The sequence below is a fragment of the Artemia franciscana genome, unplaced genomic scaffold (genome assembly GCF_032884065.1).
Source record: "Artemia franciscana unplaced genomic scaffold, ASM3288406v1 Scaffold_6701, whole genome shotgun sequence".
NCBI classification, from domain to species: domain Eukaryota; kingdom Metazoa; phylum Arthropoda; class Branchiopoda; order Anostraca; family Artemiidae; genus Artemia; species Artemia franciscana.
Window position 1 is genome coordinate 1,695 of NW_027066894.1, and position 14,801 is coordinate 16,495.

The 14,801-nt window shown below is 36.1% G+C and overlaps 1 protein-coding gene across 1 annotated transcript; it reads right to left on the bottom strand.

Moving 5' to 3' along the window:
* Positions 1 to 1,076: 1,076 nt before the first annotated feature.
* Positions 1,077 to 13,909, bottom strand: LOC136043490 (disintegrin and metalloproteinase domain-containing protein 9-like). The gene is made up of 3 exons (XM_065728407.1): positions 13,710 to 13,909; positions 6,823 to 7,024; positions 1,077 to 2,023 (listed from the first exon to the last, which is right to left on the bottom strand). The coding sequence occupies exons 2-3, from the start codon at positions 6,964 to 6,966 to the stop codon at positions 1,694 to 1,696; spliced, it is 474 nt and encodes a 157-aa protein (XP_065584479.1). The 5' UTR covers positions 6,967 to 7,024; positions 13,710 to 13,909; the 3' UTR covers positions 1,077 to 1,693.
* Positions 13,910 to 14,801: the final 892 nt, after the last annotated feature.

The window sequence follows — 14,801 nt, forward strand, 5'->3', positions numbered from 1 at the left end:
ATTATGACACTCGATCTTCTGAAGAGATTAATATTCCATTGATTGTTTCGACCCAGTCGACGTTTTCTGTGGTTTATAGGGGGATTAGAAGTTGGGATCATGTAGATCAGAGTTTTAAAAATAATAGTGATTTTCTTTCTTTAAAGAGAAGTAAAAGAAAACCTTTTTACTAAGTATGAATTTTAGTTCTTTTGTTCTATTTTTTACGGGGTGGGGGGGGGTGTACATAAATAATTGAGTACCTTATTGTGAGCTCTCGGGGTATGAATTTATTAGTATTGCTGAATTTGTTTGTTGTAAGGCTTGTGGTGCCGATTAGGTCGTACTATTGGCTTTACAAATTTTTTTCCTTGTCCTGCATTATTTTCTAATGTATTTTTGCCATCCCCTTGGACAAGTTTTTTTTTAAATTCTCGGGGTGGTTGTTATTACTTTTTTTTTAAATAATTATATATCTCTCTAAAAAAAAAGACTTTCATGCTAATTTTAACTCAACATAATAAAAAGTTCTTTGTTTCACTTAATTCAAAACAAATAAACATGACATACGCAAAACCTGAGAAAATAAGAAAATGAAGAAATAAAGAGACAAAACAAAAGAGGGTAATTTAAAGCCACAAAATAGCGAAAACAAAGCAAGATATTTTGGCAAAGACCTTCGCTAAGATGTCTAAATATGGTACAAATGTAATATGGTACAAACTTATTAAAATTTGACCATTCAAAATTTGAATACCTTATAAAACCATTCAAAATTTGAATTGCAAATTCCATCCATGCAACACAAGCAACCCGTCTATTGATTCGATTTGTATTAGCTGGACCAAGAGATGTTTTTTAACGAGAAAGAGTACGTACTCTTTATTATCTTTATTTCTTATTAGATCAACATAAATAGGGTTGATAAGAAAATACCCAGAATATCTGTTTAAAGCAATGCCCTTATGCATATGTTTTTCTGTTTCAATTGTTTCCCTAAATGATTCTTGTTTCAAAGTACGTTCTAGTCGTATGAATAGCCAGTTTGGTCTCAGCACCTATTTATGAATGATAAAATCCAAACTAAAATAAGAAAATGACTAATAAAAACAAGTCACTTTTTTCTTTATTTTATATTCCAAATTTTATAACGTATTGTGTCGAAAATATTAAAATTCAGGTACTACACTTTTCTTTCTCATGTATGGTTGGCTTTACGGAGACATATAGCCTAACTATTGTGCTTTTCGGGGTTTCTTCACGTAACCGTGCCCAATTCAATTTTGGCCAAGACTTAGAGGCAGCCGTAATAATAAAATCACATAAAATTTAGATATTTGTCCTCTAAAGCTTTCCTCGTTAACCAAAGAGAGCCCTATGACCCCCTTCAAGTACATAAATCGATGATTAAGAGAATATAAACAAACAGACGTTTACCAGCTTTATTTAATGGCCATATCAAATATAGTTATAGTCCTTTAGAAAAGGCTAAGTCTGTTTAGCCCTTTATAAATTTTGTCTATTTGAGATAAATAAACCTGGTGATTGAAAGCAACTAACAAAACCAGTGGTGTTGTCTAGATTCATACTAAATTATTATCGAGCTCCCTCAAACGTTAGAGCCATTAGACAGTAATCAACATTTTTGTGAAGGTTTTAGCACAAAAGTTCATTGGTAGATGTTCTACCAAGGAGCATCTACTGTTCAAATTACTCACCTTGGCTGTTTTAGCTTCTCCCACAGTTGTTGCCTTTTTTGGGGATTCCTGTAGTAGTAATAAATGAAGCCTATCAAAATTACGACTGGGATTAGACCAAAAAACATGTAAATGATTGTCTGCATAGTTTTTGATCCAGCTGGATTCATTGCTGGGCCACTGTCTTCACTGCCACCAAAACCTGGATAGTCACAGTATGGTGGAGCATATCCAAAGTTACAATGGCATCTGCCGTTGCTGTTACATATACCATTGCCATGACAGTCGAACGGACACCCGGTGCCGATTACAGAGGAGACTGCAGTGCACTTTTGATTGAGGCACATCTAAAAGAGACATTTACTTATATTCGAATACAATTATACCCCAATTAATCATATTCTAATTCGGTAGTCCGATTTCTGCTATTTGCATACGATTCGTATTTAACCCGCTGTACCTATTTTCATTACTGTATATTTTTGCTTCATTTGCCACGACCTTCTCATAATGAGGAAACTATTTCCAAATATAGAACTACTCTCATTATGTCGTTTGGCAAATTATCGAACAAGCTGTCCGACAATGACTTTTTTTTTCTTCTTTTTTTAGGTCTAATTACAGTTCAATCAGGCTCACGAAGAGTTATAATGTTTGTTGTTTAATTTCCTTTTTTCATCCTTTTGCCGCAATTTATTTAATGTTTCTTGTTTGTTTGTTTTTGTTTGTCTTTCTTTTTTGTTGTCCCTTTTCTTTTTCGTTACTGCGCTATATTTTACAAGTTCATAAATTGGGTAAAAAAATACAAACAAAACCATTCTCTTCCGTGAGCATCTCGATTCGTTAAAAAAAGAAAAATAATTAGTTCGTAGAAATTGCACTATCAGTTACAAGGTTAAATGAAAAACAATTACTATAAAATATACAGGGTTTTGAATAGGAGTTTGAATAATTACAACTACAAATAAAGTATATTTTGAGAATGCTTCTGACCAGACAAATGGTCTCATTTCTTTATGAAATTTTTCGTTCTTTGGAGAGGAATGGGCTTCAGACCAATCAGTGCCCTTCCCCAAGTATTACCTGAACATAGAGTTTCCATAGTTCATTGTGCTTTTTCTTGCCTTCCACCATTGGGAAGAAGCGCGTAGTTTTATTTACACTGGGCTTCATTTACCAGAAGAAGGTAGTTTTTATTCACAGTTAAACCGTTAACCTTTCATATTAATCGCCATCGTCACTTGCAGATCTAACAAGACAAAAATATCAGCTTTTTAACAGACGTGAAAAGAAGCGGGACATCTGTAATGGTAATAATTCCATAAAAGTCGAAAGGTTTGCAGCCTTGTTCTTCTCTATATATGCAGTAGAGACTTGGGATCTAAAAAAAAAGAAAAAGGCAAAAGAATCATCTTGTTTGAATACGTTTGTCTTCGAAGTTACCAGTCAATTGTTTTTTTTACCTTGCAGTTTCCCGCCACAGACAGTTTTTAATATTTTCGTCCTGTGGTGGCGCAGTGGGTTTGATCTTGGCTTGGTAACACGGGACCCAGAGATCGAATCATGCTGCAGGAATGCACTGCAGGGCCGACGCAGGGACCTTAGTAGTCAAGAAGCGTCGTTAATCCGATACAATACAATACCCAAATATCTGCTTTCAAGAAGATGATGAATCCCTCCATCCAAATTGAGAGAGGCCAACACTTCGTGAAAAATGTCATCAGAGTCAATCAACGGAGGGAGGTGCTTAGGACATCGTGGTTGCAGCGGTGGCTGCAAACTAGTAAAGGACGAACCCAAAATTAATTATTTTGAAACCGAATCAGATCAATATAAAACGTACAACATTAGAATCACCATAACCAAAAGCCTTATACATTAATCTTACAGTCCTCTGGCTTGAAAAAGAGGAAAATCACTTTTTTTGCATGGGAAGCACTTATGTGTCCTCTTTTTTTCTTCTTCTAAGAAAGGATAGCCATGGAGTTGCAAATGCAGGACTATACTGGTAACTACGGGGATCCGATTGGTGAGGTAGTCCCAGAAACACCTTACGGCGTGCCTATCGACAGATTAAGAAACCTCTACGTTTTACTCCCTCCTACAAAGGAAGGTGTAACTCCCTCCTTACTCCTACTTAGCTGCATGACTAAATCAGTGGATTGATTTTCGGCTCTTTCTTGATGCCTTGTAGTGCAGACAGAACTGTGGTTTATGGTTAAGGATGCAATTAGATATTATGGAGTAAACATGACACAGCACATACAGATACTTTTCATAGGTCACTTTTCGTACCAGATTAATTTCTTCCCTAAATTAGTTTGGTAAAAGAAGTAACTGTGATGACCTGACTGTTAATGGTGCTTTAACTTACATGGCGGAAAATGTTTAGCCTAGGCACTAAAACAATCTAATCCAAGAGAAGTTCATAATCTACGTGTCAAATGAAAATTGGCAAAAAAAAATCTCACAACATTTGTTCTAGCCTGTATTATTCTTGCAAAAATTGCATGTTAGCTAAGATAATAATATGAGATATTCATTTCGAAATTCCTATCACAAGCCCAAAAGGGCCAAATTCGCATTTCGGAGTCATATCAGCAAAAACAAAATCATAAAAAAGCACAACAATTATAAACTAGCAAACAATACCAAAACCACAATATCAGAATGACGAACCATTTCCTGGTCAAAAATATCAAACTACAAAATGTCCGCTAGTTAAAAAGGTAAAAACTGAAAAAACGAAAAAAAAAGAAATAATATATATTAAAAAGGCTTATAAAGGTACATATAAAAAGGGGAAGACAAAACAAGGGAACGAACATAAAATTTGGGTATCACCAGAACCAGATAATAAAAAAGAAAACTAGCTATTCATTTTATCAGTAATCTAGGGGACAAAGATTTTTTGTCATATCTGGAGGTAAAGCAACGAATGAGAGACAAGTTAGGAACGGGTTCAGAAACAGTCCGTTGCGGGCAGGCGCTGTCTGGGTGGGGAGTGTCTTTTGCAGAAACTATGTTCCGTGCGTTCTGCAATTTCTTCAAAAAATTGCACAACGTACACCTCCTGTGTTCAAGTATTTCCAACCTGGCCTTTTTTAGAAGTTGCAAGAATGGAACATTGGCTTCTTTGAGAATGATTCAGAGCTCTTTTTTGAATGGATTCGATTTTTCCTCTTCTTCAAGGGATGTCGAACTGAACAAGCATATTCAAGATGTGGGCAAACAAAGGAAGCATAAACCCTTAAAGAATGGGAGGAGTGACGCTAAATTTTAAGGAGTGAAGTGGACCCATTAGCTCTATGAACAATATCTTTAATATGGATATCTCACTTTATATTAGAAGAAATATGACCCCAAGTAACTTAAAGGAGGACACAGAAATATCTGGGGGGATAGTGTTGAAAAAATGAAGTGAGGTTTTAATGAAACATATTGGCATTATCATGGATTTAGAGGGGTTTACTTTCCTGTCTAAATCCACAGCGTCGTCTGCAATGTCATTGAGGATGCTCATAGTTACTTAATAAATTTCTGTAGCAGATTTCAACAACCTTTAGGTCATCCATAAATTCTATCTGTCAGGAAATTCCTTAGCAAGGCTATTAATAATAACTGAAAAAGGAGGGGACCTAGGAGAGTACCTTGGGGCACTCCATTGTGGACAGGGAGGGGACTGGAACAACAATTCTGATATTTGACTACCTGGGATCTACCTGATAAGAAGAAGGCATCCATTTAAACCAGGAAAGTTTCTCAACTAATATATTGTAATCAAATGCTTTCTACAGACCAATGGAAATTAAATTGAATTTAGCCAGCAATTAGGTTTTTCGGAATTTTCCCAATTGAGTCGATAAGAAAAACAAGGTAGCGGGAAATAGAAGTGGATTTAACGTTACCGAACTGCCTCAGGTCAGTAACAGATACAATTTTTTCTTTTAGCCAATCTGCAAAAAATCATTCATATAAGTTTCGGGAATAAGGGAGTGAGACAAATAGGACAAACCCCTTCAAAACCAGACTTTCCCTCTTTCTTATATAAGGGGGTTATGTTGCCATATTTGAGAAAATTGGTCAGACTCAGTGACCCCATTGAAAAGAACAGACAAAGGCTTTGAAAGGAAGTCACTGAAAGCACTAATAAGAGGAAATGGGATATCTAAAGGGCGAAAACTTGTTTTTCTTAGTTTCCCAATTCTTCTTTCGATCTCAGACGGAGAGATGGAGGGAAAGAAGGTAAAGGAAAGAATGTTACAAAAAAAAGAATTTGTATTACTAAGCGTGCTCAAAACGACGACTATTTTTTAGGGTAGCAACATAGTAAGAACATTTAGGATTGTAAAATACCAGAAGATGAATGATTTTTGAGAACATTCGACAGATGAAAGATGAAAACATTCGACAGGCATTCAAAAGCTGATCAAAACATAATTCTAAAACTATTGATCCCAAGAAATTATATCAATAAGAGAAAAGTTATTTTCCATTATCACTCTTCGCCTTTTTTTGGAGTGGGCTGGCTTTTGGGCAAGGTTCTGGCTGAAATATTCGTCCAAATCCAAAATCTATTAGAAACAGTTTGTTTTTTCAAATATCTTTTGGCATGCAAAGTAACCTCAACAAATATAAGTGATCATAATGTCTTGTCAAGAACGAGAAATGTACGGTCCGGTATTGAAAAAGCCCAGCCAAGTTTATCAACTCGGTAGTTTCACGCAGCTGGCAACTCCCATCCCACCAACATTACCCAACACTGAGTCAATGCCAGCTCAAGCTTGAAGCCTGGGGAGAATATAGGCGAATATTGTCAGGTGACAGTGCAACTGTTAGCAGCTTGACTGTACCAATTGCTCCACACGGGTGTGACATTTAGGGTCTAAGAACAAGGAACGAGCACAATTTACTTGAATTTCGGAATTGGAACTAATTTGTCTTCCAAATAATCATACTTAAATGAACTGTCAAGGGACTCCGATCATAAGCAGGACCATGCAAGAGATGGATTAGAAACATTGACTGGCAGCCCAACACTCATCTACGACGAGCATCGCACGACAAGTTATCATATGAGCCTCATGTTCAAATCCTGCAAGCCCCCTCGGAGATTTATGAGACTCTAATAAATGAAACAACTTACTTTATTTTCTCCACATTTGGCCCCATTTGGCACAAGCCCAGGGTCTCGGTCGCTCAGTCCTAAGTCAATGCTAGCTGTCCGACAAGGAACAATTTCTCCTTGGAGATTGAAGAAGGAATGACCCTGCACAGAAACAGACTCCATTCCAAATTCCAAACGTTCATTAAGATGAGCGCAATGAAGAGCTCCACATAATATATTCCTGAAAACAAAAGCAATGATTAAGAGGACCAATGGAGAAGTGCATGAAAAATAAAACCCCCCAAATTTATGTAAACAGCAACGAGCTTCAGGGAAAAATATTCTTCAAGATGGATAGAATGAAAACGACGAATGGATTCGTCAAGATGGATAGATGGCACTTCAAGATGGATAAAAGAGATGTTTGAGTTTCAGATTGTAACGCTCGATTGACAATTTCTTCTGAGTGTCAAAAACTTGGTCAGGCTTCAGAAATTATTAAAGGGATGAAAATTTGATGCAATGAAAAGAAAAGAAAAAGGGAACGAAACCAAGTTTTTTTCTCTTCTCGACTTTACTAAATGGTAAGTGGGATAAAGATTTGCACAGTGTGCTTCTAACGATAAACCATAATGTTGAGGAACCTTAACCCATTTTTCGGCTCACCTTACGTTTCTTTTCATTTTTTAACTCTATCCAAATTTACTTCACAAGTAATTCAGAAGAAGAATAAAACATTGCTTTTTTCATTGTTTTCAAAAGGAATACCGTTTAAGAAATTTAAAAAAAAGTGCTTAATAGAGAGTATTCAGTCGATATACAGAACTACAGTATAAAAGAGCCGCACATGAGGACAATTTTTAGATCGACATACGGTGAGACAAGAAAACAAGCACAAGCGTCAACAGCCTAACAACTTCAAAGTTGACATTTCTATAGTTGGAGATGTGTTTTTTGATAAGACATCATTACTCAATTACATTATAACAACGTACTAGCAGAGTTTCCGTATAACATTTCAGAGTTCCAGAAATATATGTTTTGTATGATTTGTAGTTTTAGTAAAAGTGTTTTGAAATTAAACCTAAAATTGCTGAACGATTCGGGCATTCTGCCCTTGTATGACGCCACTGCCGGTCGAGTTCTTTTTTTTATTTTGATTTTTTTCAGTTGCCATTTTCGAACTTTATGTTGTCTATAGCAATGCTTGTGGTCTCAAGGTTATTTCAAAATAAATCAAAAATTCTTGTTTCTAGCATGAATAGCTCAGCACCTACTTAAAAGTAAAGTTGTGGTCTATATACACAAATCCAAAATACTCAATTTTGGACAAAAGACTTGGGCAACCTTCCTGAGACTTTTTAAATTTAAATTAATTTATTTTATTTATTTATATTTTATGACTTTATATTATTTTATCACATATATGTTTTATTATATTTATTATTTATTATTTTCTTTATTAAATTTTAAATTTAACTTTAAATTCTTGGTCAACCTTCCTGAGATTCTAGGCGGGCGTGACTTGCTCAAAGATATCAAGCAATTATTGGTCCAATAAGAGGCACACTTACTCCCGCTGTTTACCCGTGCCATTTAACCAAACACTTGGAAAACTATAGGTTCTATGACTATGACCTACCCTAGGAATGACGCTTGGAGGGATAATAGATAGACATATCTATTAACAAATGAGCTAACATCATTTTTATACAATCCTAATAAGAGGAGGTTAATGCCAGATTTATCTCTCACTCAATTGGACTATATGTCTTGGCTTTTTCTACAATTAGCCATGGTTTGCTACCCACAACTATTCGACTTTAATTCAATTTATTTAATTATGTTCATTTATTTATATTTTATTATTTTACGTTATTTTATTTTATATATTTTATTATATTTATTACAACTATTCGAATTAAAATCGAATAGTTGTGGGCATCAAGTCATGGCTAATTGTAGAAAAAGCCAAGACAGATAGTCCAATTGAGTGAGAGGCAAATCTGGCATTAACTCCCCCCCCCCCTTATTAGGATTGTATAAAAAATGATATTAGTTCATTCGTTAATAGATAAGTATATCTATTACATATACACTCGATAAAAGTTACTACGTCATCTATTTCTTTAAATTTCAAATTTCTTCCAATAGCTTAACCGATTTCCAAACATCAATATTCCAAGTACCAATTAAGCAATAAAACAACACAACCACTTAGAATCTTAACTTGCCCTTCCTCAAATACAAAAGGTAGCCCACTTGAATAACTGTGGTCCGTAGCTCCCCGGGGAGTCGATTGGTTGTCACAAGGGCGATACGAAATATTCGATTAAATAATTCGGCTAATTTGTCGGAATTCCCAATTCTCGAAATTCTTTGAATAAAAACACATGTGTTTTCTGAAAATAACTACAGCTAAGGAAGGTGGAAATAAATGAAGATAGTATCAGCAATTGTTTTACCTTACACCAGTTTGTAACCTCCAATAAAATTAATTAGTCTGGCAATACGAAATCTTTTTTTGAAGATAACCTATCACTGCTTCTCAAATGCTTCTGAAAACACTTTAAAAGCAGATATTATTGAGAAATTTATTTACTATGATCAAGACTTACTTAGAGCCAAGACCCCATAGATTTACTTCTTTAGAAGAAGAACCCCTTTTTGAGTTGCCTAGTGATAATACATTGAAGACAACATTTTGTAGCATAGAACTTTCTGAGTTCTAGATATCAGCAAAAGAAGAATATCCACTGCTAAGTGGTAAGGCTCAAAGAATATTAATATCATTATGTAATGTTCTATTTGTGTGAAGCTGGCTTTCGGTTATCGCGGTAGTAAAAGGTTAGAATCGCTCAAAAATTAACGTTGAATAAGAAATGAAGGCAGAGCCATTCCTAGAGTTGGTGGTGCCCGGGGAATAAGTAATTACAGCGTTTTTTCCCGACTCAAATATAAGCAAAAAATCAAAATCAAAATGAAATTTTTATCAAAGTCGGCAACCCCTCTAGTCACGGCACCCGAGGCAGCCACCCCAGATACCCCCCCCCCCCGTCCCCGTTAAACGGTTCTGAATGAAGGTTGCAATATTCAACTTTATTCCGGGATTTGAGAAGTTGTGTAGTGAACAACAAGTCCAATTCCTCTAACTAACAATTCTAATAATGTCAAACATTGAGTGATGCTCAGTAAATTGTTCCTGAATTTAAGTTTGTGTTTAATCTATTTTTAAATTAGTCTAACTACATTAAAGTGCACTTCAACTGTATGTCAAACCAATATTGAATACATTGCTCCATCACCAGCGGCTGGAATTAATACCATGGTGGCTGTCCAGACTCTATTTAGATACTACGGAAATAGTAAAAATTTTATATTTTATACTATCCGAAGGAAAATAGAATCCGTTTTTTTTTCATTTTTCTGTTAAATAAATAATCACTTTGAAAGGTAAGTTTTAGAATTACTATATCGGATTAACGACGCTTCTAGACTACTAAAGTCCCTGCGTCGGCCCTGCAGTGCATTCCTGCAGCATGATTCGATCTCTGGGTCCCGTATTACCAAGCTAGGGTCAAAGCCACTGCGGCACCACAGGACTAAGTTTTAGAATTTCATAAGAAGGTCAAAATCTTTGAAAAAATGTGACGCATAGATGGATCTACTGAAGACTGTTGTTTTTAGGGAGCCAAAACCCGAAATAGATTGAGAACTTCTCGACTTTGACAGCTTTGCAAACTCTTGCCTGGCAACCTAGCTTGGCCGAAATTTATGATACAAAAGACTGTATTTCTGCCATTTTGATGAATCGATACTGAGCCCCTCCTCTCTCTGACAGACCTCTACATTTCTAATTTAACTTTCTTTGGGGTTTAGTCAAGTCACTACAACAACCGTATCTCAATTTTTTCTTACCACTTCTATCAACTTGTCCGCAAGGAAGAAATTAGCGAATCGTACAGTCAAAATACAGAAAACTTTTCTCAACACGTTATCACCTCTTCCTCCATCCTAGTATTTCAATTTGTCAAAACACTCCATAAAAGTTACTACGTCATCCATCTCTTTAAATTTCGAATTTCTTCCAATAGCTTAACCGATTTCCGAACATCAATATTCCGGGTACCAAAATGTTTTTAAGCAATAAAACAACCCTTAAAATCTTTACTTGCCCTTCCTCAAATACGAAAGGTGGCCGAAATACCTTTTATAATTGTTAGTCTTCTCATATTCTTTTTCCTACATTGAATTAATTATTACAGTGTATCAAGCGAAAATTATAAGAAAATTGAACGTGGAATTCCTACAACCTAGGAATAATATATTGAGCTCTCAACAGTTGATCAATGTGAAAAGCCACAAATACAGTTGTGTTTCACATAGTGTGTTAGACCTGTATATGCAGAAATGGTGGTCTTGGCTTACACAACTATGCCCTATGTGGTTGGCTCCTAATATAATTACCATTACTGGTTTGTTTATTAATGTAGGTACCACTCTTATTCTTATAGCATACTCACCTAATGGTAAACAAGAGGCACCTAGATGGAGCTACCTATTAAGTGCGTTGGGTCTATTCATATACCAAAGCTTAGACGCCATAGATGGGAGGCAAGCCCGTAGAACTAAATCGTCTTCACCCCTAGGTTAACTCTTTGACCATGGCTGTGACTCGGTCTCCGTTGTTTGTGTTAGACTTTCTGCGTGTCTTGCCATTCAACTAGGTTATCATCCTTGGTTAATGCTTCTTCAAATCTTATTTGCTGTTACAATATTTTACGGTGCCCACTGGGAAGCATATGCTACAGGGACACTAATATTTGGAAACTTTGGCCCCACGGAAGCTCAGTTCATGGTCATGGCAGTAACATTAACATCAGCTATACTCGGTCAACCCGTCTGGTCTCTCACATTTTTCAGTGATGTTTTATCATTACGTCTGATGGGTAGTGTACTTACCCATATAATACATGCCATCATTTTTTTTTTCACAACTTTATTCAATCCTATTCAAAGGGTCTGGTAAAAACAGATCTACTATGGCTAAAACCAATGTTTTATCTCCCGCTTTACCCATTTGCATGGCCAGTTTTTTTGCTTATGTAATTGCTGCTAAGTCTCCAGAACTATATGAAAGCCAATGTGCTTTATATTTGCTAGCTTTTGGAATGGTCACAGCTAAATTCACTATTAAGCTTGTGATTGCAAATATGTCCAAAGTGAATTCAATTGCTTGGATTCATTGATGATTGGGCCACTTTTTATCCTACTTAATCAGTATTTTGACAAGCTCATCCCGGAGTACTTTTTTCTTCCGTGCTGTATGATTTGGATTATTTTTGATTTTATATTATACTCCATAAGGATCTGTCACGAGCTGTGCACATACTTAAATATTGATATATTTAAAATCAAATCGACAGACGTTCCAAAGAAATGAAGCCTTCTAAAGACAACCCCTGATTGTAAGATTATCAAGGGGGAACGACTGTAATTCACAATCCAACTCCCGGCAATCAGAAAAAATGGTGTTTCAAAAAAATTGTAGAATGGTGAAAAAGCGAAATGAAACCATCAGTTACTTCCATATACAATAAGAACTAAATATTAACTACTATTAGTTGCTCTCAGTTTTTTGTTCCATTACAAAAGAAAAAAGAAAAAAAGAGGACTAGACTTCAGAAAAGTATACATTAGCAAAAAAAGGACCTGCGCAATTAGCTGACCGGCCTATTTTAAAATGACCGTAAAGCATGTAACAGTATTAGGTCTCCTCCTGACCAAGTAATAGAGGCTTGTTTACCTTCCCCGGATTTCTCCAGGTACCCATTTAGAGCTGGGTCGACTCTGGCTAAGCTTACAGAGTCACGCCACTGACCCCCGTCCCAAACTGAAGAATTGGGTACACTGGGACTCGAACCCGCGTCCTCTGAGACAAAGGATCCCGAATTCAGCGCACCAATCCACTCGGCCAGGACGGCTATCATTACTCAATTTGCAACGTACAATTTCAGTTCCTTTCTGGTACTCAAAGAATATAGATGTTAGCGTTTTGATAACTAAATATGCTTACCTTTCCCTCTGAACTTTTTGGGGTTTTGATGCTATTAGGTAACATTGATACTGTAAGATATATTGTCTATCAGTTGATCCAGACAAGAATTCTGAATGTGTTCATTTCTTCCTTTTTCTGCTTTTAGTGTTTTCTCTACTCCTCTATGTACCGAGTTGTATACTGACTAATAAACAAAAACTGCAAGCTAATAAAAACATTAAGTCGTTTGAGGCACACCCAGGCGAAAATGTCGCATCCAATCTACCATGTATAGAGCTTATTAAATTGTATATCTTGTGAATCCAACTGCAAAATCTACGGAGACTTGGTGTTTTATAGTTTCAATGCAGCCAGGCCTAGCATGTTCTGAATTCCTCACTGTCATATATGGGCTGTTTAGTCAAGCTTTAATTCAAACTTTCTGGGTTCCGAGGAGACATCCAAATCATAAGAATAGCACTTATCAGACATATTTCATAAAAACGAGGGAGGAATAATCTGAGTCAGCTCATCTTTTGATTAAAGCTTTGGGGCTTTTGAAGAATCTTAATTTACGAAATGAGCCCTGTCTCACAGCACTAGAGAAAGGCGACCACATGAAGCCAGGACTTCTGACTAGATTTGCCTTTTTCAATCTTTAAAATAGAATCACCATAAAGTTTTTAGTTAGGGGCCGCTCTATAAAATGACAACTTTTTCCATTGCTCTTTGAACACTGAAGCATGGAATTGGCTAGAACTCACAGCTGTCAGCTCCTCAGGGTTACAAGAGTTCCTCTTTGATATAAACAAGCCTAGAAAAGATTTGAAAACTAGCGCTCAAATACATAATCTCTATCCCTAAAAATAAGAAGTTACGAGCTACTTACTCAAAAGAACATTTAGAATAGTTCTGTGACGGTCTGTGAAAGCCACAGTGACCTGTCTTGTTTCCATGAAGATTTTGTTTATAACAAATCGGTTCTGAACTTTTCCCAGAGCTTCCCCATAATAGCTGACACTGATCAGTGCGTGTGCTACATTTTCCTTGATAACAATATGCCTAAAAAAAGAAGAAAATAAATCAAATGGATTCAACAAAGAACTTTCATATGTCGGTAATATGTTATTTTATTCGTGTCCAAAAAGAGTATCTAAGAAATTTTTCTCAAAATCTCATAAAATTTAGATAGTACATCTAATTATCTCATCTAAGGGAAACAAACAGCTAAGAAGCTCTAGCTAGAATCATGATTAACTTAGGCAATCAGAGCATAAAATCACTACATCGCTCATTTTAACACTGGCTGACCAATCTTCTTTTTTTAGATTACTCAATAGGTTTTAGTATTTACAAAAAAAAAATACTTTTTTTCATATTGTAAAATTTAGCGTTTAAGATACCCACGGTTGTATCCACCAAGGGCTTTTTTTTAAATGAACAAGAGCTAAGAGCTCATATGACGCTTGTGACGAGGCGAGAAGAGCTAAGAGCCAAGAAATCATATGGTATGAGCTCTAACAAAATTCTATAAATCAATAGATTGATTTAAAAAGGAAAACAAGAGGCTTAATGCCGGTCAGGATTTAAAATGAGAGCTCTGAGTCACGATGTCCTTCTAAATATCAAAATTCATTAAGATCCGATCACCCACTCGTAAGTTATAAATACCTAATTTTTTCTAATTTTTCCTCTCCCTTTAGCCCCCCAGATGGTCGAATCTGGGAAAACGACTTTATCAAGTAAAATTGTGCAGCTCCCTGACACGCCTACCAATTTTCATCGTCCTAGCACGTCGAGAAGCACCAAACTCGCCATATCACTGAACCACTCCCCCCAACTCCCCCAAAGAGAGCGAATCCAGTACGATTCTGTCAATCACGTATCAAGGACATTTGCTTATTCTATCCACCAAGCTTCATCCCGATTCCTCCACTCCAAGTTTTTTTCCAAGATTTCCCCCACCAACTCCCCCCAATGT

What these genes read in the sequence shown, in the direction of transcription:
- LOC136043490 (XM_065728407.1), bottom strand. Translation starts at nt 6,966, where the DNA reads ATGGAGTCTGTTTCTGTGCAGGGTCATTCCTTCTTCAATCTCCAAGGA. An exon ending in CCAAATGTGGAGAAAATAAA is followed by an intron (nt 2,024 to 6,822) that starts GTAAGTTGTTTC and finishes TGTCTCTTTTAG; the next exon opens with ATGTGCCTCAATCAAAAGTG.